General features: G+C 43.0%; 1 protein-coding gene across 1 annotated transcript in view; it reads left to right on the forward strand.

The window, feature by feature from the left end:
* Nucleotides 1-26,644, forward strand: part of LOC141096088 (cadherin-like protein 26) — a 162,892-nt gene that overhangs the window by 79,335 nt on the left and 56,913 nt on the right. Inside the window, exons 3-4 of the mRNA XM_073582494.1 lie at nucleotides 11,984-12,091; nucleotides 24,796-24,945. Of these exons, the coding sequence (XP_073438595.1) occupies nucleotides 11,984-12,091; nucleotides 24,796-24,945 (258 nt within the window). The remainder of the gene's footprint in view (nucleotides 1-11,983; nucleotides 12,092-24,795; nucleotides 24,946-26,644) is intronic.

Genomic DNA, 26,644 nt, shown 5'->3' on the forward strand with positions numbered 1-26,644 from the left:
TTGAAAGCAATATTAAAGTTGAAAAACGCTTCAAAAACACTGCGTCTTAAGATAGCCAAAGTGGGGGAGGAACATTTTGGTCTGGGGTTAATTATTTTGCCTTATATACAAGTCATTAACCTGGAAAGGATGTACCTTAACATATTTCCCTGCAAAATCCGTTTTGGTTTAGTTTTGGTATGTTTTTTGGTGCACCTATAAAAATGGCTTTAAACTCTGACAACATTGGTTAAAGCTGTGAAGTATGAGTCAGAAATGCTTCCAGGGGCGAGCTCCATAATGTCCCCATGTCATTTGAGCAGTGTTTCCATCATTTTCAGAGATTTTCAGACCTTAAAAGGACCCCCGGGGGGGATCGCTGTAAAAATGCTCTGGTCTCCCATAGACTTACATTGGGCTTGTTGTTCTGTCCAAGTACTCCTGTCAAACTAACCTGATCAGCTTCTATGGGGATGTAAGCTCTCAAATGGATGGGAGGAAAAACAGCAGACAAGAACATGCAGCAGAAGGACAAACTATTCAAAGATACTAGATGTGGTAAAGAGGGCCCAAGACAGGGTACTCAGAAGGAAGCTAAGAAAAATGAAGCAAAACTTCTTTCCTGCATGCTGACCAACGCAAGAAGCCTGACCAATAAGATTGAAGATCTGGAGTTGATAATGTATGAGGAAAAATACGACATAGTAGGAATAACTGAGACATGGTTAGACGACAGCTATGACTGGGCGGCTAACTTGCAAGGATATGATTTGTTTAGGAGGGATCGTAAAAAAAGGAAAGGGGGTGGAGTCTGTCTATATATAAAGTCCACTTTAAAGCCCACACTAAGAGAAGATATACAAGAGGGAAATGAAGAGGAGTCGTCTCTATGGGTGGAGATACAAGGAGAGAAAAGTAATAAAATCCTCCTAGGGGTTTGTTATAAGCCACCAAATATAACAGAAACCACTGAAAATGTATTATTGAAACAAATAGACAAAGCAGCAAATCACAATGAGGTGATTATTATGGGGGACTTCAACTACCCCGACATAGACTGGGAAACTGAAACCTGCGTATTTCAGAAAGGAAACCAATTTCTGTCAGTAACCAAGGATAATTATCTGTCACAACTTGTGCAGGGCCCAACTAGAGGGACAGCCCTTCTGGACTTAATTTTAAGCAACAGACCAGATAGAATAACAAAAGTATGAGTCGATGGGCACCTAGGGAACAGTGACCACAATATAATACAATTCCACTTGTCCTTCAGTAAGGTGCCCTGGAAGGGGGTTACGAAAACGCTGAATTTCAGGAAAGCAAAGTTTGATCAGAGGACCTTCGCCGAATTGATTGGGACAATGTCCTCAAAAATAGGAGCACAGAAAATAAATGGGAAATATTTAAGGCTGAGCGCAGACGGAGTTTTGAGCCCTGCAGATTTTTCCGTGCAGAATGGAAGAAAACCGCAGGTCAAATGACCTGCATTTTTCCTGCGGATTTCTTCCATTTTTCACGCGGTTTTCATGCGGTTTTTGTGCGGTTTTCCATTGCGGTTTTCCCCCTGCGGATTTGGAGACAGGGGAGATAGAAAACCGCACAAAAGAAGTAACATGCTGCGGATTTTGTACCGCAGGAAAACCGCGCGGAAAAATCCGCAGCGTCTGCACAGCGTTTTTTTTTTTTCATTCATTTTAAAGGTACTGTACATCACAATGCGGATATGCAACGTTTCTGCGCGGTAAAATCCGCTGCGGAAACGCTGCAAATCTGCATCGTGTGCACACAGCCTAAATCAGTTTTACACACCCACTGTGAGCTAGCCATACCGTACAGAAATAAAAGTGCTAGGAACAGGAGAACACCAGTGTGGCTAAATAAGGCTGAGTGCACACGTACTTTTTGGCCCTGCGGATTTTTCCGCCCAGAATGGAAGAAATCCGCAGGTCAAATGACCTGCATTTTTCCTGCGGATTTCTTCCATTTTTGATGCGGTTTTCATGCGGTTTTTGTGCGGTTTTCCATCGCGGTTTTCCCCCTGCGGATTTGGTGACAGGGGAGATGGAAAACCGCACAAAAGAAGTAACATGCTGCGGATTTTGTACCACGGAAAAATCCGCAGCGTCTGCACAGCGTTTTTTTTTTTACATTGATTTTAAGGCTACTGTACATCACAATGCAGAAATGCAACGTTTCTGCGCGGTAAAATCCGCTGCGGAACCACTGCAAATCTGCATCGTGTGCACACAGCCTTAGAATGTAAAAAGGGCAATAAATAACAAGAACAAGGCATTTAGGAAGCTAAAACAAGAAGGCAATGAAGAAGCATTAAAAAGTTATAAAGAAAAAAATAAAATGTGTAAAAAAACAAATACATTTAGCAAAAGTGGAAACTGAGAGACTCATTGCTAAGGAAAGTAAAACAAACCCCAAACTATTCTTTAATTATATAAACAGTAAAAAGATTAAAATTGATGGTGTCGGCCCTTTAAAGAACAATGAGGGTGAAATCATAGAGAGCGATGTGGGAAAAGTAAATGTTTTAAATACTTTTTTCTCTACAGTGTTCACACAGGAAAAGGATTTGCCAGGGGAAATGCAGAGTGATAATGTAAACTCCCCTTTAAGTATTACCTGCCTAACCCAGGAAGAAGTGCAGAACCGCCTTAGTAAGATTAAAATTGACAAATCACCAGGCCCTGGTGGCATTCACCCTCGGGTATTAAGGGAGTTAAGTAATGTGATAGACAGGCCTCTATTCCTTATATTTAAAGACTCTATAGAAACAGGGTATGTTCCTTTTGATTGGCGGCAAGCAAATGTGGTACCAATATTCAAAAAGGGGTGTAAAAGGGAACCTGGAAACTATAGGCCGGTAAGCTTAACATCTGTTGTGGGTAAAGTTTTTGAAGGGTTTCTAAGGGATACCATTATGGAATATCTCAATGTTAATAAATGTTTAACTCCATATCAACATGGATTTATGAAGGATCGCTCCTGTCAAACTAACCTGATCAGCTTCTATGAGGATGTAAGCTCTCAAATGGACCAAGGAGAATCATTGGATGTCATTTATCTCGACTTGTCTAAAGCCTTTGACACTGTCCCACATAAAAGATTGGTAAGTAAGATGAGAAAGCTTGGGCTAGGGGAAAATGTGTGTAGATGGGTAGGTAGCTGGCTTAGTGATAGAAAACAAAGAGTGGTTATTAATGGGGCATACTCAGATTGGGTCAGGGTTACTAGTGGGGTACCACAGGGTTCTGTATTGGGCCCCCACTATCTATAATAATAAATGCCCTAAGCAGCTTCCGGTTGTAACAACTTCCGTCCAGTTGTAACCGGTGACGTCACCGCACGCCTCTTTCCATGTTAACCCTCAACACACACACTCCTCTCACCTTTCACCATCTCCACTCACGTCCACTCACTCTTTCACTCCACATACGACCCTTTCTCTCACTCCGTCTCTCATACTCACGCCGTCATCGCCGCTGATCCACGATCCCCGCCATCCTGGATCCAGACGTCCTCCACGCCGGCGACATGTTCTTGCGGCGACGCCATTTTGGATCGGCGAAATCCCGCGATAGTCAAGATGGCGTCGCCGCAAGAACATGTCGCCGGCATGGAGGATGTCGGGATCCAAAATGGCGTCGGCGAAATCTCGTGAGATTTCGCCGACGCCATTTTGGATCCCGACCGCATCCACGCCAGCGACATGTTCCTGCGGCGACACTATTTTGGATCGGCGAAATCCCACGATAGTCAAGATGGCGTCGCCGCAAGAACATGTCGCCGGCGAGGACGACGTCGGGATCCAAAATGGCGTCAGCGAAAACTCGCGAGATTTCGCCGACGCCATTTTGGATCCCGACGTTGTCCACGCCGGCGACATGTTCTTCCAGCGACGCCATCTTGAATATCGCGGGATTTCACGATACTCAAGATGGCGTCGCCGGAAGAACATGTTGCCGGCGTGGACAACGTCTGGATCCAGGATGGACCCAGCGGAAGAAGATGTCGGGGATCGTGGAGCAGCGGCGATGACGGCGTGAGTATGAGAGACGGAGTGAGAGAAGGGGTCGTATGTGGAGTGAAAGAGTGAGTGGAAATGGTGAAAGGTGAGAGGAGTGTGTGTGTTGAGGGTTAACATGGCAAGAGGTGTGATGCTATGGCATCCTCCCGATGCGATAGCATCGAGCCATAATCTAGTTTAATATATTTATTAATGATCTAGTGGATGGCTTACACAGTAAAATATCAGTATTTGCAGATGATACAAAACTATGTAAGGTAGTTAACACAAAGGAGGACAGTTTGCAACTACAGACAGATTTGAGTAAATTGGAGAATTGGGCTGAAAAATGGCAAATGAGGTTTAACACAGATAAGTGTAAGGTTATGCACATGGGAAGGAGAAACAGATGCTACAATTACTTACTAAATGGGAAACTGCTGGGGAAATCAGACATGGAAAAAGACTTAGGCATCTTAGTCAATAAGAAGCTAAATTTGAGTGCCCAGTGTCAGGCAGCTGCCACCAAAGCAAATAGGGTCATGGGATGCATTAGAAGAGGTCTGGGGACACGAGATGAAAACTTAATTCTCCCTCTGTACAAATCACTCGTCAGACCACACTTGGAGTATTGTGTGCAATTTTGGATGCCGGTGCTCAAGAAAGACATTACTGAACTTGAAAGGGTTCAAAGGCGGGCTACTAAAATGATAAATGGAGTTGGTTCACTACAATACCCAGAAAGGTTATCAAAATTAGGTCTATTTACTCTAGAAAAGAGAAGACTTAGGGGAGACTTAATATATATGTACAAGTATATCAGAAGGCAATACAGAGATCTCTCCAATGAACTGCTTGTACCAAGGACTGTGACAAGAACAAGGGGGCATTCTCTTCGTTTGGAGGAAAGACAATTTCTGCACCAGCATAGAAGAGGGTTCTTCACGGTAAGAACAGTGAGGCTCTGGAATTCTCTTCCTGAGGAAGTGGTGATGGCCAACTCACTGAATGAATTTAAGAAAGGAATGGATGCTTTTCTTGTGAGTAACAGTATAGAAGGTTACGAATAACAGAATATTATAGGTAGATGGTTGACCCAGCTTAGGGGAAGGAATATTTTTCCCTATGGAGAAAATTGGCTTCTACTATGTGGGTTTTTTGCCTTCCCCAGGATCAACAATGCAGACAGCTGCACTAAAAATAGGCTGAACTAGATGGACATAAGGTCTTCCTTCAGCCTTCAAATCTATGTTACTATGTTACCCAAGTATTCCAATTTGCTCAACCCGAACAATGAGCACCCGAGCATTTTAGTGCTCGCTCATCACTACGCATTATTTTTATAGTCACATGTATATTAAGTTTGGTAATGCAGCTTACTATGCATGTCAACTAAATTAAATAATGTGTTATCTTCTGCCACAGCTGGAAGTTTGCGTCCACTGCAGTTCTCGCGATGAGCTGAACTGGAGTCGTGGCATAATGCCACCAAGCTGCCAAAGGCATCCAGATGTTGTAGAGCTGGACAAGTCGTGGGATAGGATGTATATCCTCTCTGTAGACATGTATGGTATATTGTTGCTTTTTTATTTTATTTTTATTACAGGCGATCGAGGGCTTCACTTGAATTAGGTGATGCAGTAAGTATGGTTTAATTTAGAATATTAAAGGAGTCTATGTCATTATTTCAATTAAATAACTTTTTTCTGGGTGTCTGTGTTTTATTATAATGTGACTATAGGATGAGTAATGTATAGTTGTCTTATAAATGCTTCTTCATTACTAAGCCGTGGGCTTGATGTCACTGCACATCAATCCCACAAATATTACCCCACTTGCCACCGCTACAGGGCAAGTGATAAGTGCCTGGTAAAGTGCCACAATTGGCGCATCTTTGGATGCGCCAATTGTGGGGCGGCTGTGGGCTGCTATTTTTAGGCTGGCGAGGGCCAAAATCTATGGGCCTCGCCAGCCTGAGAATGACAGGCTGCATCTGTCTGCTTTTTCCTTGGCTAGTTAACAAATATATATGGGGATCCCAAGCCATTTTTTTGGAGGGGATCCCACTATTTTTGCTAACCATCCAAGGTAAGCAGTCTGCTGCGGCCTGGTATTATCAGGCTGGTATGGTTCATGGATATTGGTTCCTTACCAGCCTGAAATACCATTCCCAGTAGTCCGCTTTACTCTGGCTGGTTAACATATATAGGGGGGACCCCACGCCATTTTTAAAAAAAATAGTATTTATTAAAAAGGAGGGGACCTCTGTCTGTGCTTTCCTCCACTTTCTGTATTGTGTACTTCTGGCTGTGTCACAATATTTACCATTATGTTAATCAGTACACATGCGTAGTAAGCTGCGTTCCCGCACTTAATACGCACGTGACTAGGAAGATAATGTGGCTTTTACTGCATCTAATGAAAGTCAATGGGTAATTTATGCAGCGGAGTCGGAGCGTCTCCACTACATAAATTGACATGCTGCAGTCTGGAAAGTTGTGCCGCATGTCCGTCTCTGCAGATGTGCCACGGGCGTCTCTGAAAGCATAGTGGGCATGGGATTTCTTGAAATCGCATCTACTGTGCTGTAACAGCTGGACGCTGTGGGTTTGACACTGCAGATGTACACAGAGTCCAATCTGCAGCATTTACTGACCGTGGGAACATAACCCAATAAATTTGCAAACAGGAAACCACTTTTTTTTCCTTCCCAGAAGCCAACTTTCAATTAGCTTTATTTCACGTAACAAAAAAACGCATGTAATGAAAAAACGCAAGAAAAACGCATCAGAAACACAGGTGACCTGCCAGTGACCTCAGATGCAGATTTGGTGCAGATTTCACCCGCGTCAAATCCTGAGCAAATACTGAGCCATTCCTGACCGTGGAAACATAACCTAAAGGATCTATTGATATTGAGGTACTACTTTGCCCTATGTCTTAAGGTTTGAAGATGTTAGCCATTTAGAGCGAGTTTAGAGTAAAAGTTGTCCTTATTAACCACTTCCATTCTCATCTCTCAGCAAAGAAGAGTGCTTCTTTGGGTGGACTACTTGTCTATTCTAAGGGAATCTTGAACTTTTGGTAGGCAGATGAAGATTTGTGTAGGGTCATACCACCTCTGGAATGGGACCACCTCGTCTTTACAGTCTCTTTAGACAGTGCTTGCATGGAAAGAACACTTGCATTAGTCACTACTGGCCATCTGGGAATCTGTAGGCATTGGAAAATAGTCTCCATGTCTATGTCGTTACTATATACCATTTATGATTAGATTTAGTTTGTGCTATTAGTTTTTATAAGAAGTTGAATCTTTCGGAGGTTATCGGGTCTTTGTAAGAAACAAACTTTACTCATCAATTCGACATCTGTCTCCACTAATCACATTAGCACTTGCAGTTTTCCTCCTGCTAATTTGTTACCTTCTACCAGCCAATTTAGTATTTCTGTTTGATAATTTTTTTTACATGTCTATGTTCTACGTTGTGGTTTTTTGAACAGTATTCTGGTAGATACCTGCAGGGTCAGTAACTAATCTCCTAGGAAATATCTCACACTGTCAAGGTATTACGATGTTGAATGTGCCATCATTCTACCAGGTGACTGCAAATAACATGGACAACCAATTAGTCCTCCTAAGTATTAAACAATCTGTGGCGGGTGAGAAGAGAAGGAAAAAAATTCTTCCAGATATCACAGAAGAACAAGTGACTTATTTCTCACCTTTCAGTACCTTGAAAAAGTGATATTTTTTTCTTGCTGTTCTGCAAACTTAAAAACTGTTCTAAAAAAAGGAAGCTAAAGGATCATTGTTTCACAATGACTTAATCAGAGTCTTGTTAACAAGTGTAGACTGCAATGTATGGAGATATTCTGTACCAACTGTTCCGATTGTAAGAGCTCCCCTATACACATTATGCTAATAGGCTGAGCATGTCAATATAGGAATGCTATGGAAGTAATGGGAGCTAGGCTGTTGACAGGCGTTGGATGAAGGAAAAGAGACAGAAAGGAATTGAGAGGGAAAGAAAAGAAGAGAGAGAGAGTAAGGAAGGAAGGGAGAGATAGAGAGAGAGAAAAGTAGAAAGGACGGGAGAAAGAAAGAGGGACAGAGATAGGAAGGAAGAAAGAGAGAACATAAGGGGGGATAGAGAGTAAAGAAGGAAGGAAGAGAGAGATGGAGAGAGAAAAGAAGGAAGAGAAAGAGACAGGCAGAGAAAGGGAGGACGAGGGAGAGAGAGAAAGGAGTGAAGGAAAAGAGAGACATATATAGAGAGAGAAGTAGGAAGGCAGGAATAAAGAAAGCGGGACAGAGAAAGGAAGGAAGAGAGAGAGAAAGGAAGGAAGGAGGGAAGGAAGAGAGAACATAAGAAAGGGAGAGAGAGAAAAGGAGAAGGGAAGAGAGGAGAGAAAAAAGGCGGAAGAGGGAGAGAATGAGAGAAATGGAGGAAGAGGGAGAGAGAGAGAGAAAGGAGGGTTGGAAGAGGGAGATAGAGGAAAGAAGAAAGCAAGCATCTGTGGCGCCCCCAGGAGTATGGTCGCTACAATGGCATTGCCTTCCTCCAGGGAGGGTGATGTCATGCTTGGAAGCAAGGAAGGGTCTCTCTAGCAGTTAACCATGACATGCAACATGGTTCCCACTCCGGGCCAGCAGAGGGAGCTCTGAACCAGGATGGGGGGAGGAGTGCGCTCTGAGGGCCAGGAGGGGAAATAGGAGTTAGTGTGAGGAGGGCAACATGTGTAGACGCGTGGAGAGAAGCTGGAGGTTGAGCTGAAGACAGAGAGCTCCCTCCCGGTGATAGCGCATGATCTGGAGCCTGGTCTCCACGGTTGTATGGATACTGAAGGTCCTGCAATAGAAACCAGAGGAGTAGGAAGCTGTAAATGCTCTATTCCCAACTAAGACTCGGAGGCACAACAGCGACTGGTGAGCCAAGAGAGATAGAGGGCTACAGCTGTCTGCCATACGAGGTAGTTCTAAGAGAAGATAAGAAGGAGGAACTTCAGTGTAACACAGTACTGGATGTACCTCAAGCCAGCGCTAGGAAGGAGACTACACAACCCATCTGATAGAGAGATCCCTGAGTTGCTTACAGGCTAGCCTGCTCCTGTGCCATCTGTAACCAGGACCCTGGACTGCGTTTGCCAAGTAAAGGTAAAGAAACTGCATCCTGTTGTGTCCTTGCCTCCTTCCTGTAACATCCTCAGCACTGCTACATCTTCGTGCCAAACACTGCACCTTCTTCCTAACCCTTTATCTACACTGCTCTGGGACTACAGCCTTGACTGTGGAGGGCTACAACATCACAGCTGCACTACACCATCAGTCCCAGAGGATCTGCATGCAGCGTCGGCTTAACAACTCCCTTGCCGAACACCACAGGTGGCGTCATGAACTATTCATTTCAACTACATTTCACCATTCAATCTCCCTTTTACAATGGGCGCCGAAGGCCACGGACAGGGTCACCGCTGCTGTGACATTCCCATTTGAGAGACCGGTCTGGTACCGAGTACCCCACAGCCCTGGGAGGGCGACCCACATGCAAGGAAGGAAGGATTGTAGGGGGTCATCCCAGACAAAATGCAAGTACTTGAACGATAAAATGAATGGATGTCTGGTCAGGGCAACTTGGAAGATAGGTGAACGTGGGTAGGCATATATTCGATTCATGGTGTCAAGGTCTGAAAAAATTTGTTGTGCTTATATAACAAATGCTGAAAATGTTTTACGTTCCTATAAATCTGTTCATTTTGGATTTAACTCCTTGTAAGGGAACTGATCGTTTCTACAATGAAAGTGCAATAGTCTGGCAGCCAAAAATTACAAAGTAAAGAGACAAAATTATGCACGAGTGAGGCTTGGAGTATTGTAATGTAGGAGGACAAACCAGGGATCATGGTGTAATATGACAATAAGAAAGTTTGTATAATACCATAGATTCTGTTTAGTGTAAGGCGAGTCCACCAGGTATGAAGCATGTAGCTTCGGCATCCACTAAAAAAATGCAGCTCATGGGTTAGGCTAATTTCACACTTGCTTTTTTTTGCAGCGCGTTTTTCCCGCAAAAAAACGCATTGAAAAAACGCATACAAACGCATACAAATGCTGCGTTTTTTTCAAGCATTTTTATGAGCATGCATGAAAAAAACGCAGCGTTTTTATGCGTTTGTATGCGTTTTTAGTGCGTTTTTACCGCGTTTGCGTTTTTTTCCAACATTAGGTGGCCCCTCACACTAACCCAAACCATGACTTTACTAACCCTAACCCTGACCCTGACCCTAACCCTAACCCTGACCCTAACCCTGACCCTGACCCTAACCCTTAACCAAACCATACTAACCCTAACCCTAACCCTGACCCTAACCCTAACCCTTAACCAAACCATACTAACCCTAACCCTAGCTAACCCTAACCCTAAACCCCCTTAACTAACCCTAACTCTAACCCAAACCCCTAAATTCCATTGTCCAACTAATGGTAAAAAAAAAACGCATGCGCAAAAAAACGCATACATAAGCATGCCAATGCGCACATATGCGCACCCATAGACATATAATGGGTGTCTTGCTGTAAAAAAACTCATTGCGTGCGCATGCTTTTTTTGAGGCAAGTTGGACGCCCAAAAAATGCAACAGGATGCATTTTGTGCGCCCGAGCGCATACCGCAAAAAAAGCATGCGCGAAAAAACGCATACAAACGCATGTGTATGCGCACATAAGCGCATCCCATGCAAAGTATAGGGAAAAAAAACGCATGCGTTTTTTAGCGCTAAAATACCGCAAAAAAAAACGCAAGTGTGAAACCAGCCTTAAGTGGCTTCATTTCATAAGCATGATTTCTAGAGCAGTAATGCAGTTTAAATGTCACATATTCAATCTTTGCGCACATTGTAGCGTGTGCAGTATGCCGCTGTAATTTTTAGTTTGTATTCATACAGAAGATAGGTAGGTAAGAGGCAGAGAAGAAGGAAGCCCAATTAAAAAAAAAACAAGATGTCTTGCTCCTGGGATCCCAAAGATTGGTGGTTATTTGCAAGGAAACAGAATTATTCTACAGTGACAGTCCAGGAGAAATAATGCATATAATAATGCAATAGTTGCTTTTGTATTCTATTTTTTGTAAATATGTTGAGACCAGTAGGTATCTCCTGTTTGGCAGCTCACTAGTGACCATTTAGCGATGCACCAGCGATCCTGACCGGGTTGTTTCGTGGTCGTGATCGCTGGTGCATCGCTAAATGTAAAGGGGCCTCAACATGACTCCATCCATAATAGAGGTGAGCAATGGAAACCCCGCTTTCCCTGCCTAATAGGGCACAGGAAAAGAGTTGTTGTCTCAAGAACATCCCTTTGTTCTCCTAAGATGGGCATAAGAGAAAATTCGATATTGTGTCATTACGTGGAGTTTGTTACTTCGTGGGTGATAATTGGAGAGTAGGGTGGGATCGATGAGTGACAACATTTATCTTTAGTGAATTTATTGCTCAAATATTTACGTGTCAGTAGAAAAAATGTGAAATTGCCCCTTTAGCTATGCTCCCTAGGCATTTGCCCTCTTAGCCTGACTGCCTTGGCCATGTGTTTCTGAGGATATTGTTGAAAGTATAAGCTTCCACCTGGGGCGGTGGAATAACAGGATCCAGCACACCTACCATTGTTTGCCGTACATGCCTTCATTGTAGATACTTTCTCTGTTGCTGCTCGGAGCATTTTTTAAATGACTCATGTTAGCACCTAGAAATTAGAGAAGCAGAATAAGCAGTAGGTATAGAAAGTCTTCATGCATGCCTAATTAAAGTGCAATGTGGTGCAATTACCTCTTTAAATGTGGTGCCCCAGGTAACAGCGAGATACAATATGTTGAGTTGTCACTAAATGATGACAATGAACAGATACTGTCATTATTTTTGGTTCTGATAAGACTGGTCCACTGCCAGTAAATCTGAAATATGTCTTAATGTTACTTTGTCATGTTCCAACAGAGGTTGCAGCGCAGAATTGCACAAAGCCGCCAGAAGAGAGATTGGATCATCGACACCTTCACCCTTCAAGAAGAGTTGCCAGGCCCTTACCCAAAACTAATTGGCACGGTAAGAACTGCAGTATTTCCTTGTATAAAATGACAATGAACACTTAAAGGGGACTTGCCACTTGCCATAAATATGTATTTTTTTCTTATCTAGTAAAAATGCCACTATTCTCCTGAATCTTGTGATGATTTTCTTTTGTTCCTATGACTCTCCATTCCTGAGATATGGTTCTGTCTTTACGGGATATAAAGCTAGTCTCTTCAACCAAAATGGGCATGGCTCTCAAGAAGACTTCCTTAGAGAAGAGGTGAAGTGCATGCCCACATGGATTAAAAAACTCGACTTAGGCTGGTTTCAGACTAGCGCATTTTACATGCAGCGCACGACGACGCTAAGCCCCGCCCCCTGCCCACCCCGTTCGGTCATTTCCTCCTATCATCGCACACGGCTGCATGCGATCTGCGCACCCTATCTTTAGCATAGGGTGCGCAGACCATACGCTGGTAGGATTTTTGCGTGCGCTGCGCACTTTTGAAGGTGCACCGGTGTGCGCCGAACGCACCATGTTGCATTTTGGTGCGCTCGCACGCAAAAATCCTTACAAATATCCTTACAAATATGTAATAGGCACTCATGCCATATTTAGGACTCCCAACTAACAGGAGGATAGATGTCGTATTCTCTTTCATTCACAATCCAGAAATGAAAAGACAGTAGATTCAGATTTCTCAATTGTAGTTTATGCCACACACTGACACAGCCAAGTCTTTCCATTCTCCTTCTAAACACAATGAATATGAATATGGCAGCGTCATGCCTTTCCTCTTCTTTATGTGTTACTTACCTTGTTGATGACTTGGTCACAGGTGTGACCACACAGCGCACCATTAATAGTCACCCATCCCTATGATGCTACCCGACTCTACTCCTTAACATGGAAAATACACGTAAGCGGCCTCCAGACACCGTCAGGCAGTTCTGTGACCATATAGTTTAAGGTCATACAGAAAGGCATCAAATGTGATATGTGGCCCTTCAAGCCACAAGTTGTGCACTCCTGCCAGTGGCGGATTAAGTGGACTATGGGCCCGGGGCTATTCATAAAACCTGGGCCCCTGTACCCCCCTTCCCAGGAAAACATTTTCTGCTCCCGGCTCCAATGCATTATGCGGCTGCCTCCATGCTCTGCCTCTCCCCAGCCTCCCTGGCTGCTCCCTCCAATGCATTATGCGGCTGCCTCCATGCTCTGCCTCTCCTCAGCCTCCCTGGCTGCTCCCTCCAATGCATTATGCGGCTGCCTCCATGCTCTGCCTCTCCCCAGCCTCCCTGGCTGCTCCCTCCAATGCATTATGTTATGCGGCATAATAATGCATTGGAGGGAGCAGCCAGGGAGGCTGGGGAGAGGCAGAGCATGGAGGCAGCCGCATAAATTGCATAATGCATTGGATTGGAGGGAGCAGCCAGGGAGGCTGGGGAGAGAGGCAGAGCATCCTCCTCCCAAATGGTGATGCCGACGGTGAGTGTCAGACTGTCAGTGACCCACCTGCCCTGCCGCCTCTTCTCTTCTCTCCGAGTCCTCACTGTGCACTGCCAGTCGGCCGGCCGCCGCCTCCACGCTTCTCAGTCCCGACCGCCCACAGCACACAGAGAGAGGAGGAACTTCTGCTCCTGCCTGGGACTGCCCGCCCCCCTTCCAAGTTCCTACGCCACTGGGCGGCGGCGGGCGGCTCACACAGTGACAGATCATATGCGATGCCGACCGACTGGATTGGCCCCTGCCTGGGCCCCCTAAAAACCTTGGGCCCGGGGCGACCGCCCCATCCGCCCCTATTAAGATCCGCCATTGACTCCTGCTATACTGTATGTCCATGTAGGGTAGAGACAGGATATTGGGGAGGTGGAAGTTCTCTGCTTTTGAACCCCTTTTTGACCAAATGACACTTCAAATGAGAGGCCAAACAAAGGGATGTGATATTTTATAGCAGACGCTGTACAGAAATCTGGAATTCCAGTGTAAAATCAGAGCTTCATCAAGCAGTGAATGTTCCTGTTCACTGTTTACAGTAGCAAATAGTTGAATTGTAAGTATAACTGTGGAGTGTAATACAGGCTGTACCTAAGGATCAAGAAAATTAATGTAAAAAGCGATTCCACCAGCAGAATAGTGAGTTGAGCTCTGGAGTATAATACAGGATGTAAACAGAATTAGTGATGTAATGTATGTACACAGTGACTCCACTGGCAGAATAGTGAGTGCAGCTCTGCAGTATAATTCAGGATGTAACTCAGGATCAGTACAGGATAAGTAATGCAATGTATGTACACAGTGACTGCACCAGTAGAATAGTGAGTGCAGCTCTGGAGTATAATACAGGATGTAACTCAGGATCAGTAATGTAATGTATGTACTGTAGGGATTCGCTCTGGTAGGTAATGGCAGGGACGCAGTAATGAGGCAACACGCAGGCTATAGTCCAACTTCAGTGGTTTAATGTCACTTTGAAACAGCAGGTTAACAGAAAGCAACGGAAAAACACAAATAGACTCCAGCTTGGAGAACCACTGATCCCAGACTCACCCTTGTAAGGGACGGGCTTAACTAAGTGGCTGTCAGGTCAGCAGCATCCACCAGGTGCCATTCCCAGGGTTGTTTGGAGTCTTGCTGCTATAGCTCTGCAGTCCAACAAACAGATTCAGGCTAAGTCCAGCCAAGTTCCTGTATCTTCCACACACACTCACCATGTGCCAAATATCACCCTCCATTACATAGCCCATAACCCCTCCCACCGGTGAGGTAGACATCACATGGGCTGATCACGTGACCATGACATCATCGCAGGTCCTGTCTTTAGGAAAAATCCCGGCCAAACATTAACCTGCTGGGAGAAATGTATCTCCCATCCAGTAAAACACCCTTTGCTGTACCACAGTATGTACAGTATGTTCAAAGTGACTCCAATAGCAGAATAGTGAGTGCAGCTCTGGAGGATAATACAGGATGTAACTCAGGATCAGTACAGGATAAGTAATGTAATGTATGTACACAGTGACCCCACCAGCAGAATAGTGAGTGCAGCTCTGGAGTATAATACAGGATGTAACACAGGATCAGTACAGGATAAGTAAAGTAATGTAATGTAATGTATGTACACAGTGACCCCACCAGCAGAATAGTGAGTGCAGCTCTGGAGGATAATACAGGATGTAACTCAGGATCAGTCCAGGATAAGTAATATAATGTATGTACACAGTGACCCCACCTGCAGAATAGTGAGTGCAGCTCTGGAGTATAATACAGGATGTAACACAGGATCAGTACAGGATAAGTAATGTAATGTATGTACAGTGACTCCACCAGCAGAATAATGAGTGCAGCTCTGGTGTATAATACAGGATGTAACTCAGGATCAGTACAGGATAAGTAATGTATTGTATGTACACAGTGACTGCTCCAGCAGAATAGTGAGTGCAGCTCTAGAGTATAATACAGGATGTAACTCAGGATCAGTACAGGATCAGTAATGTAATGTATGTACAGTGACTCCACCAGCGGAATAATGAGTGCAGCTCTGGAGTATAATACAAGATGCAACTCAGGATCAGTATAGGATCAGTAATGTAATGTATGTACACAGTGACTCTACCTGCAGAATGGTGAGTGCAGCTCAGGAGTATAATACAGGATGTAACTCAGGATCAGTACAGGATAAGTAATGTAATGTATGTACACAGTGACTTCACCAGCAGAATAGTGAGTGCAGCTCTGGAGTATAATACAGGATGTAACTCAGGGTCAGTACAGGATAAGTAATGTAATGTATGTACACAGTGACTTCACCAGCAGAATAGTGAGTGCAGCTCTGGAGTATAATACAGGATGTAACTCAGGATCAGTACAGGATCAGTAATGTAGTGTATGTACACAGTGACACTGACTCTACCAGCAGAAGGGTGAGTGCAGCTCTGGAGTATAATACAGGATGTAACTCAGGATCAGTACAGGATAAGTAATGTAATGTATGTACACATTGACTCCACCAGCAGAATAGTGAGTGCAGCTCTGGAGTATAATACAGGATGTAACTCAGGGTCAGTACAGGATAAGTAATGTAATGTATGTACACAGTGACTTCACCAGCAGAATAGTGAATGCAGCTCTGGAGTATAATACAGGAGATAACTCAGGATCAGTACAGGATCAGTAATGTAATGTATGTACACAGTGACTCTACCAGCAGGATAGTGAGTGCAGCTCTGGAGTATAATACAGGATGTAACTCAGGATCAGTACAGGATCAGTAATGTAATGTATGTACACAGTGACTCCACCAGCAGAATAGTGAGTGCAGCTCTGGAGTATAATACAGGAAGTAACTTAGGATCAGTACAGGATAAGTAATGTAATGTATGTACACAGTGACTTCACCAGCAGAATAGTGAGTGCAGCTCTGGAGTATAATACAGGATGTAACTCAGGATCAGTACAGGATCAGTAATGTAATGTATGTACACAGTGACTCTACCAGCAGAATAGTGAGTGCAGCTCTGGAGTATAATACAGGATGTTACTCAGGATCAGTACAGGATCAGTAATGTAATGTATGTACACAGTGACTCTACCAGCAGAAGGGTGAGTGCAGCACAGGAGTAGTACATATCAATTATAAAATGATGGGTGACTGGTGACAATAGAGTCAGCGCTAATGCATAGGAAGCCAATACATTTTTGCAAACACATTCAATATATGTAGTAAGATAGGAAAACAAAGGAAGGACCTCAAGCATTACATGGGGAAGCACTGCTTATTTTTTGGAAACAAATTAAATAGTTTAACAGCAATAAGCAACAGATTCTTAAGTCTGGGGAATTAATTGTGTTATTGTAACTGTGAAAAAGCCCATGAATGCCATTTTACAGCCACATAACATTCCACCCATTTACCAGCTTTTATAATCAGGCACATCGCTTACATGAAGTTACTGGCCCCTTTAACGTCACAGGAATGCACTTGCAGGAATCTTTTGTGATACTTCCCACATATTCGCCTTCTGCTAATTATTTTGGCATTTACTGTTCTTCCTTCTTAATAAGCTTGCTGTATTACTCAAGTAATTATGTTCTGCAATCATCTACTACCTGAGATAAAATTGTCCGTGTTTTCTTATAATTACACAGCCCCGAACATCTAATGTAATGCAGTCCCTACCGTGTGACGGGGTTGGTAAGATATCTGGTACGGGCATGAGAGGTAACGTAAAGTGCAGGTAGACAGGGGGCGCCAAACACAAGTCTCTTATGCCAATGTGAGCAATGAATAATAATGTTGGCATCATTCTTTATACTCACAATGCCTCAAAGCCAAATGTGTAGCAAGGCTCTGTGTGCCATTAATAATGTGGGTGACTTCTTATGTGACAGAGGGGTTGGCAGTCCCCACAAGCACCAGGGCCCTGGTATCATGACTGAAGTTTATTTCCCACTCCCCGTCCCTCTTTCATAACCACCCCTGAGTTAATTCCACCTATCTTAGCACCAAAGTGAATATACCCAGCAACAGAACTTACAAATTCCATGAAAAAACTTGTCCAAATATTTAATGGCAGCTTGCTAACAATGAAATCAAGAGTTCAGTCATGGTAAAGTGAATTTTCATCCATAAAAAAAAAAATCACAGCTTGTGTTATATACCATCAATAAAGTGTCCAAAAATCAATTCAAATGGCACTTCAACTCAGAATAAACAACAAGTCCTTACTTATAATGAAGGGGACAAAAATGAAGAGATCCATAAAAATTCATATTTATTTAAATTCAAATAATAAAACCAGACATAAAAAAATAATAAACTATAAAGTGCACAGTGCAAAAATAGATTTAAACGATATATCTATATGGGCAAATGGACAAAGAGGGAGCAATAGAGCTCCAGGAAGAAACCCAGCGGTGAAACGCGCGTCGGGGTACCAGGACGGGAATCTTTGCTGCACATTAAGGTGAATCGCTTTCTTACTTTTTGTTTTTTTTTTCAGGTTTAATACTGGTTATCATTACATTAGTGGCCTGTATTCACTATTTCATTTTGCTGCAGCTCCTTGTACTCTATTTTTGTCCCTATTAGTTGAGCTCTATTGTGCCCTCTTTGTTCATTTGCCCATATAGATATATCCTTTAAATCTATTTTTGCACTGTTCACTTTATAATTTATTATTTGGATATTTATAAATTATGATCGTGTGGCAACGGTTTTCTTAGAAGGTATTAATTTTATGCAATAGTTAAACACTTTTATTATGAGGATTAATATTTGAGTGCTATCCTGTCCTGTTCATGAGACATTCTGCTTGTTTTTTATGGCTGGTTTTTATTATTTGAATTTAAATAAATACGATTTTTTATGGATCTCTTCATTTTTGTCCCATTTATTATAAGTAAGGACTGGTTGGTTGTTTATTTAGTTTGTGCTATAGTCAAAAGCCTCATTCACAATTCTGCAAACTTCAGAGCTGAGATCTTCTGGCATTACCTACTTGATTAAAGGGAATCTGTTTTCAGGTTATTGCCATCGGAAAGCAGTATAATGTAGGGACAGAGACTCGGAGGAGGTGCGGCAGTGGGCAGAACTTCACGGAGGAACTACGCAGCCCTCCGCAGTTCTGACATACGCAAATCTGAACGTAACCTTAGAGAGTCTCCTGTCAGACTGAACTCATACAAGCTGGATAGACCAGATCTCCCTGGGAAGTGGCTGCTGTAATCATAGAATCAGTCAGGACAGCCAGAAGCATTTTTATTAAATTAAGATAGGAGAGAGCTACAGCACCGGACTCATCCCTCTCCCCCCACCCCCACCTCACTGCATGGGAAAGGTACAGTTCTGCTTAGGTTAAGACACTGTGTGTGAAGAGAAGTTATCTGTGAAGTTATATACAGCTCTGGCAAAAATTAAGAGACCACTTCCAAATGTTCAGTTTGTCTGATTTTTCTCTTTATAGGCATATTTTTGAGTAAAATGTAAATTGTTCTTTTAGTCTACAAACTTCTGACAACATGTCTCCGAATTTCCAAGCAATAATTTTTTTTTTTTTCTGAAAAGGAGAAATGGTCAAAATAAAAAAACCCAGTGCTTTCAGACCTCAAATAATGCAAAGAAAACAAGTTCATAATCATTTAGAAACAACAATACTAATGTTTTAAATCAGGAAGAGTTCAGAAATCAATATTTTGTGGATTAACCATAATTTTTAAAAACAGCTTTTATGCGTCTTGGCATGCTATCCACCAGTCTTTCACACTGCTTCTGGCACAGAAATTTAAACAGTTCTTCTTTGTTTGATCTCTTGTGACTATCCATCATCCTCTTGATCACATTCCAAAGGTTTTCAATTTGGTTCAGGTCTGGAGAATGGGCTGCCCATGACAGGGTTTTGATGTGGTGGTCTCTTAATTTTTGCCAGAGCTGTATGTTGATAAAGCATTGCATAAAGAAAAGTGATTCTGTGTAATGAAAAGAAGCTTGAATAAAACCCCTGAGATCAACTTCAGCTCTGAACTGTATCATAGCTGTGTGCTTGTAAACTGTTACCTCCCCTCTACTGTGAAGAATTATAATTTAAGGTCAACCTGATTATTTTATCGTCTGTTTGATCACTCTTATGTAACGTGGCGCGCAGTGGTAGCTATAGACAAGGTACTTGCCTTCCATGCCTGGCACGCTACATTAAAACGGGGGTCCTGACTTGGTGCGTGTGGTTGTATTACTGTTATGGACTTTTTCAGGTTCAGCTCTGCTGTAATTTGTGCAGCGCCAGACCCCTTTAAGCTCATGATGAAGAAACCAGACAAATTTGTAAAAATAAAGTCCGTTTTACTGACAATCAAACTTATTTACAGAGCGTAGCAGGAAATAAGCTTGCTGTTTTCTTCTGCATAATACAGAGGCATATTCTTGGTGGGCATGGATGGTGATGAATGCTACAGATGAACAGCAGGGCAATTTGGGTAACTCCATCTACCTGGTACTGGCTCACACGTGGGTCAATGTGTTTTGCTGCGACCACTGCACCGAAACTACACTCTAGGGCCCCACGGGTCAATGTATTTTGCTGTGGCCACTGCACTCTTTGGGAACAGTGTAAAGGAGCTCTCACTAACTGCCATATTAGTGACTTGCCCCAGCCTGACTGTTTTCTAGGTCTACTAACTCAACTGCTTCTTTTAGCTTTTCCAGTACTTACTGTAAGTGCCCCAGACTTGCCTGCTATGACGAACTGCGGCAACTGTAGAATTCTTGCTGGGACTTGCTCTATTTCCTTATCTTGGCACACACACACACACACACACACACTCACACACTGAAATCACCTTCCTCTGAGGGCGCCCTCTATTGCCTCCTGCTCACTAAAAACTCCCTAACTCCCAGGAACTAACACACAGGTCCCTATTACTACTCCCTAACTATGGGACGGCCCTACATTTAACCCTGTCACCCCTGACTAACAACAACTGCAATGGTCAGAAGGATAACACATAAATACAGTTTTCATACATTTAATAGAACATGGGTCTTCAGAGAGGTGTTAAGCCATTTTCCACACCTTCACACTTAGCCTAGCAGTACACCTGTAAATATGATGCCCAACACAAAGAATAATTATATGGGAAATTACGGCTGCAAGGTGTCACAATAATAGTCAAAAGCCAAATTAAGCCAACTCATATACAAATGATTGGACCACTGTTGGTCTTGCCAAACCTCCCTCCTTCTCTAGATGGGCCCAATTATGGACGTCTGGATATTTCTGACTCCAGAGCTGAAGAGAAACAATCAAGGCAACAAACCCAGCGCATTGCATCTATTCTTTACTAATGAGGAGTGAAAATATCTTCTACCTGTATCTAACAGATAGTGAGCTATGTCCTCATATTCTGTACATTGGCTGACACACCTTGAAACAGCCTACAGCTTAGCTGGGAACATCTGCTTGTTATAAATCATCTCTGAAGTAGATTTATTTGATTTCGAAAATATGTGGAAAAATAGCTAAAGCTGGCATTATTTTAATCTTCATTGGTAGGAATAAATCTAATCATATAGTATGTGTTATCTTCAATTGGGGTTCAATAATTCCTTGCATGTGGTTCATGAATTTGACGTAAAATCAAAAATACTTGTATTTTGTGTTCAACCTTCTGTAACTTTTTAGCTCAATAAAAGTTACATGAACTGCCAAATTGTCACATAATTTGCAGGTGATGGAGTGTGGTAATTCAGACATATATAGAACTACCCTGGAGGGAGGGCTAGTATTCTGTAGTACATCTGGGCAAAAATTTAGCAAATTTAAAAAAAACATTTGGAGACCTTAAAACCCAGACCTAAAGATGAACATGAAAAAACAGGTGAACACATATAAAATAGAGTTTAAAAAAGGTACTAACTAAAAAAAAAAATAATTAGCCTCCAGTAGACGTACATACCCATGTTCACTCTGTCGGCTCCATTATAGTATATTGGCCGTTCAGTGCATTTGCCTGTGGGCTTCCTCGGGGGGCTGTGAGGAAGCCCAAGCGAAACGCACATAGGGGCTGGCAGTCTGGTGTCATACTGAGACCGATATGGGTAAGGATCAGTCCTGAGCTATCCATTATACATATGGCCTCTTAAAGGTATATTATCACATTATACTATGGTCTATTCCTCATGAACTTGATCCTTCCAGTCTTACACTCTTCATCACAAGTGTTGACCTCCAGACTTACTGTACCTGAGTCCTTCGTTCAAAATTCACCTGCCAGTTATTGAATACTAATGTATCTATTGGAGAAAATGATTTTATTGTATGTTTATATTTATGTTTAATGTAGAAATAAAAATGATTTTGTTTGTACTTTAAAGACAGATTTTTTTTACTCCATTTGTTCTAGTATTTTCATATTTTAATTGCTATGTTATAATATAAAGGGCACAATTTCCATTCTACAACCTGTGTAATGTATACCCCAATAAATATACATGCTATATCCAGGGAGTACATTTACTGTTCTTATTCTATTTGGTAAAATAGAGTTGGTAACATAAAATATAATCTATATATATAAAACTGAATGTATGTATGTGTGTATCACCAACCAATCACGAAGCATCTTTCATTTCACCAGAGCTGTTCAAAAGAAGCTGAGCTGATATTGGTTGCTATGAGCAAGTTTTCCCACTTGACAACAACTCAGCAGACGCTGACATGGTGGGAGAAATCTAGCATCCCTGGGAACATAAGCTCCCAGCCATTGTCTGCCCCCCACAAAGGAGCACAGAGCACATGACAGAAATGAATCCCCCCCTCCCGTGCCCATATACACATCTCACATCCTCCATCCTATAGGCACATCTTCCCTCTTAAAGGGATCATTTGTATGGAAGACAGAGCAAATCCATCCAGTGCTTTGGTTTTGACTCCAGGCCTCTCTTAAAAGGATCCTCGATATGAAAGTTAGGACCGTTCCACTCAGCTCTGTGGTTCTGACCCCAGAGTCTCTTAAAGGGATCATTGGTATGGAAGTTAGGGCAAATCCACTCTGCGCTTTGGTACTGACCCCAGGCTCTCTTAAAGGGATCCCCGGTATGGAAGTCAGGGCAAATCCCTCAGCGCTCTGATTCTGACCCCAGGGTTCTATTAAAGGGATCATTGGTATGCAAGTCAGGGCAAATCCACTCAGCTCTCTGGTTCTGATCCAAAGCCCCTCTTAAAGGGATCATTGGTATGGAAGTGAGGGCAAATCCACTCTGCGCTTTGGTACTGACCCCAGGCCTCTCTTAAAGGGATCTCCGGTATGGAAGTTAGGGTAAATCTCTCAGCGCTCTGTTCTCACCCCAGGCTTCTATTAAAGGGATCATTGGTATGGAAGTCAGGGCAAATCCACTCAGCGCTCTGGTTCTGATGCCAGACCTCTCTTAAAGGGATCCCTGGTATGGAAATTAGGACCGTTCCACTCAGCGCTCTGGTTCTGACCCCAGGCTGATGGGATGATGTGGGATATTAGGGGTAGTAGTATGGTGGCTCTGACTGACGGGATGATGTGGGATATTAGGGGGAGTAGTACGGTGGCTCTGGCTGACGGGATGATGTGGGATATTAGGGGTAATAGTCCAGTGGCTCTGGCTGACGGGATGATGTGGGATATTAGGGGTAGTAGTCCGGTGGCTCTGGCTGATGTGGGATATTAGGGGCAGTAGTACGGTGGCTCTGGCTGACGGGATGATGTGGGATATTAGTGGTAGTTGTCCGGTGGCTCTGGCTGATGGGATGATGTGGGATATTAGGGGTAGTAGCCCGGCGGCTGTGATGAGACGATGTGAGATATTAGTGGTAGTTGTCCGGTGGCTCTGGCTGACGGGATGATGTGTGATATTAGGGGTAGTAGTCCAGTGGCTTTGACAGGATGATGTGGGATATTAGGGGTAGTAGTCCGATGGATCTGGCTGATGGGATGATGTGGGATATTATAGTGAATGTGGCTAGGCAGAGTGGGCGGGGCTCTACACTCAGCTTTATATATAGATATAATCATTATAATTTGTTATAACTAACCGTAGTTAGTTACTATGCCCAGGCAGCGCCAGGCTCTTCAGCTAGTAATAAATAAAGTTAAGATACAAATAAATAAAGTCATAAATATATCATACTAAAATATAATAATAATGGTGTTTTTCGTAATTTTATTTATAGAAACCCCACAAATAAACACCCATATATTTGACATAGAGGATAATATTGTATCTAAAGGGGGAACCTTAGTGACGTAACTAGATTTTGATGTTACTCAGAGAAAACTTATAAATGGGGCCCAAATACTGGTCATTCCATGGTACCTCCCCAAGGGTGTATCTAGATTATAATGGGCCCCAAGGCAAACTTCTGAACTTCCCTCTTCTCTTTATTCCGCAGTAACCCACTCGTTGGCTCGTCATTCTGTTCCCACTCTCCACGTCATTCCGCATCACCTCCCCACTCTCCACTCTCTGTCTGCTCATCATTCTGCACCCTGCCACTCCCACTCATCATTCCGTGGTCCACAACCCCTTCTACGGCTCTTCATTTCACTCCAATCAGTCCTTCGTTCAGCTCCCTCCTTTTTGTAATTTCCTCACTGAAGGGGGACCGCTGCTTCTGTTAAGGTCCTCTAAGTCTTCCGGGCCCAGTTGCAGTCGCCCATCTTGCAACCACAGTTGTTACGCCCCCGAAAAGCCTCCCCTTTTATCTCCCCTCTCTTCTCCTACCTGGAGTCTTGTGCTTGGAATTCAAATGAGATTTACTCAACTGTAGATCTACAAAATATAGTATATGGACCTCCCAGCAGCATTTTTGGAAAAAGTATTTTATTCCAACGACAAGCTTTTATGTTCGCTCTGTACTAATTATACATATTGCTTGTGAGATGATGGCGCCCAACTAGCATTTCTCCATTTGTTAGAATACTACAACTCTCAGTATGCTGAGAAAGGCCGGTTTAATATTCAGTAACATTTTCCTGATCCTGCTGATTTCATGAGCAATAGAATAGACCTAAAAATAAACCCATTTGGTTGTCACACTTATGAAAGATGGCACAATGAATGCACACATCACGTGGATTTTGGTTAATAGGTTTTGTTGCCTTAGGGGTGTACTAGAGTGTCACATGCCCTGTGGCAAACCTCGGCACGTATATTTTAATGACATTGCTTTATTTTTGTATTTCTTTGAACCCTTCTCCTGGTATCTGGCAGGTGCAACTGGAAGATGATGCTCAGCTTATATATAAGCTGCAGGGGGAAGGAGTGGACGAAGAACCCAAAGGGCTTTTCCATATAAATGAAGATAGTGGAGCAATTTACGTGCACCAGAAAGTAGACTATGAAGCCAATTCTTTATTCCAAGTAAGTGAAAGTTCTCAGCCCCTGGAGGAGAGGATCTATCCACCCTGACATAGACCAAGTCCTATGGATTTACATGGTACTTCAGGGACTAGGAAAATATTGTATCTATCTATCTATCTATCTATCTATCTATCTATCTATCTGTCTGTCTGTCTGTCTGTCTGTCTATCTATCTATCTCATATCTATCTATTTAATACATATCTACAATATCTATCCACCCTTCTATCTGTATATAGAACTTAGGTCTCATTCAGCTGTCCGTGTTGCACAGACGTGTTTTGTCTATGTTCTTCACGAATAAAATGGGTACCCATTATAGTCTATTGCTATGTTGTATTTTTGCAATGTTTTCTGCTTCGTTTTTTAATGCAAACTTTCAGCTGCGTTTTACAATACCAGCAAATTCTATGAGATTAAAGAAATCTCATGCACACAACTTGTTTATTTTTCCTGACTGTTTTGTCAGAGTACTGTGTTATTGCAAAATGCAGCATGTCACTTCTTTCAACATAAAAAATAACCACAGCAAAAACTCAACATATGAGCATAGCCTATGGGGCTGTTCACAAGGCCATTTATTCCAGCAGCATAAAAGAAAAGTGTCAAAACAAGTCTATAGGTCAGTGAGAAATACATACAATCAAATGTATGCCATCTGTATGCCATCTGTAAGCTATCTGATCTGCGTGCCCTTCATTTTTAACAATGCAAAGGATAGGAGAAGCTTTGTCATTTTTTAAATTTATTTATCCAATTGTGAAAACAGTGATGTCACACTGAACGAAACACTGATGACACACTGACCAAATGGGTTCCCTCACACTGGCGAGTAGCCAGCGTATGACTTGGACGAGTGCTATCCAATGTTTCAAAGGACCGGACGAGACCACTGATGCGCGCTCAAGGGATCCACAACCAAGAAGGCAGGTAGACAGTCCCAGCAGACCATAGGTGAGGCATATATTGCAGGTTTTGGATGCACTATGTCCAACCCCAACCAGCTTGGCCTTGAGAAGGGAACAGGAGTGGATATACAGCCCAAACAGGAAATTGTAACTACAGTAGTTGTGCCAGCTTTGACGGATCCAAAACAGAGCCACTGACACTTGGACAGATTTGATACAGGAATTGGTCCTTTGGGATAACCGGAATGTCATGGAGGACGATAAGTTTGACCAAGAAGAATTGACTGCCTGCCAAATCAAAGATCCAGTGGCAGCCAGGAATCAAGTACCCAGTCACAAGCAGCCTGAACGCAAGAGCTGTTTGTTGCATTGGGACCCGGAGCCTCAAGCGGGAGAAAGAGTTGGAGAAGTTGTTCTATTGATACTGGCATAACAATACCATTGAGTTGAAGAATCGAGTGAGAGGATGTGCCACACCATTCTGTTTTATCAGCTATCAAGAACCAAGGTATGTGGAGGACGCCATGTGTGGAGGCAATGGTTCTCGATTATTTGAGGAGTCACCCAGGTCAAGCCTAGGACCAGGAGAAGGATGATCGGAAGCCTATCACATCTTGTTAATTAAGATGGGAGAGGAATGTGATGACACAGCATTTATTCTTAATTATTTCAGACATATATGGTGCCTTAGCTTGCCCTGTTCCCTGGATTACTTCTGATCGTGAAGACGTAAGTGCCACATACCTTTCTTTAGCTCCTGAATCTGCCCTCAGTCTGTACCGTTCCCCCACC

The sequence above is a fragment of the Dendrobates tinctorius genome, unplaced genomic scaffold (assembly GCF_039654945.1).
Source record: "Dendrobates tinctorius isolate UK_male_01 unplaced genomic scaffold, ASM3965494v1 ptg000071l, whole genome shotgun sequence".
Classification (NCBI taxonomy): Eukaryota; Metazoa; Chordata; class Amphibia; order Anura; family Dendrobatidae; genus Dendrobates; species Dendrobates tinctorius.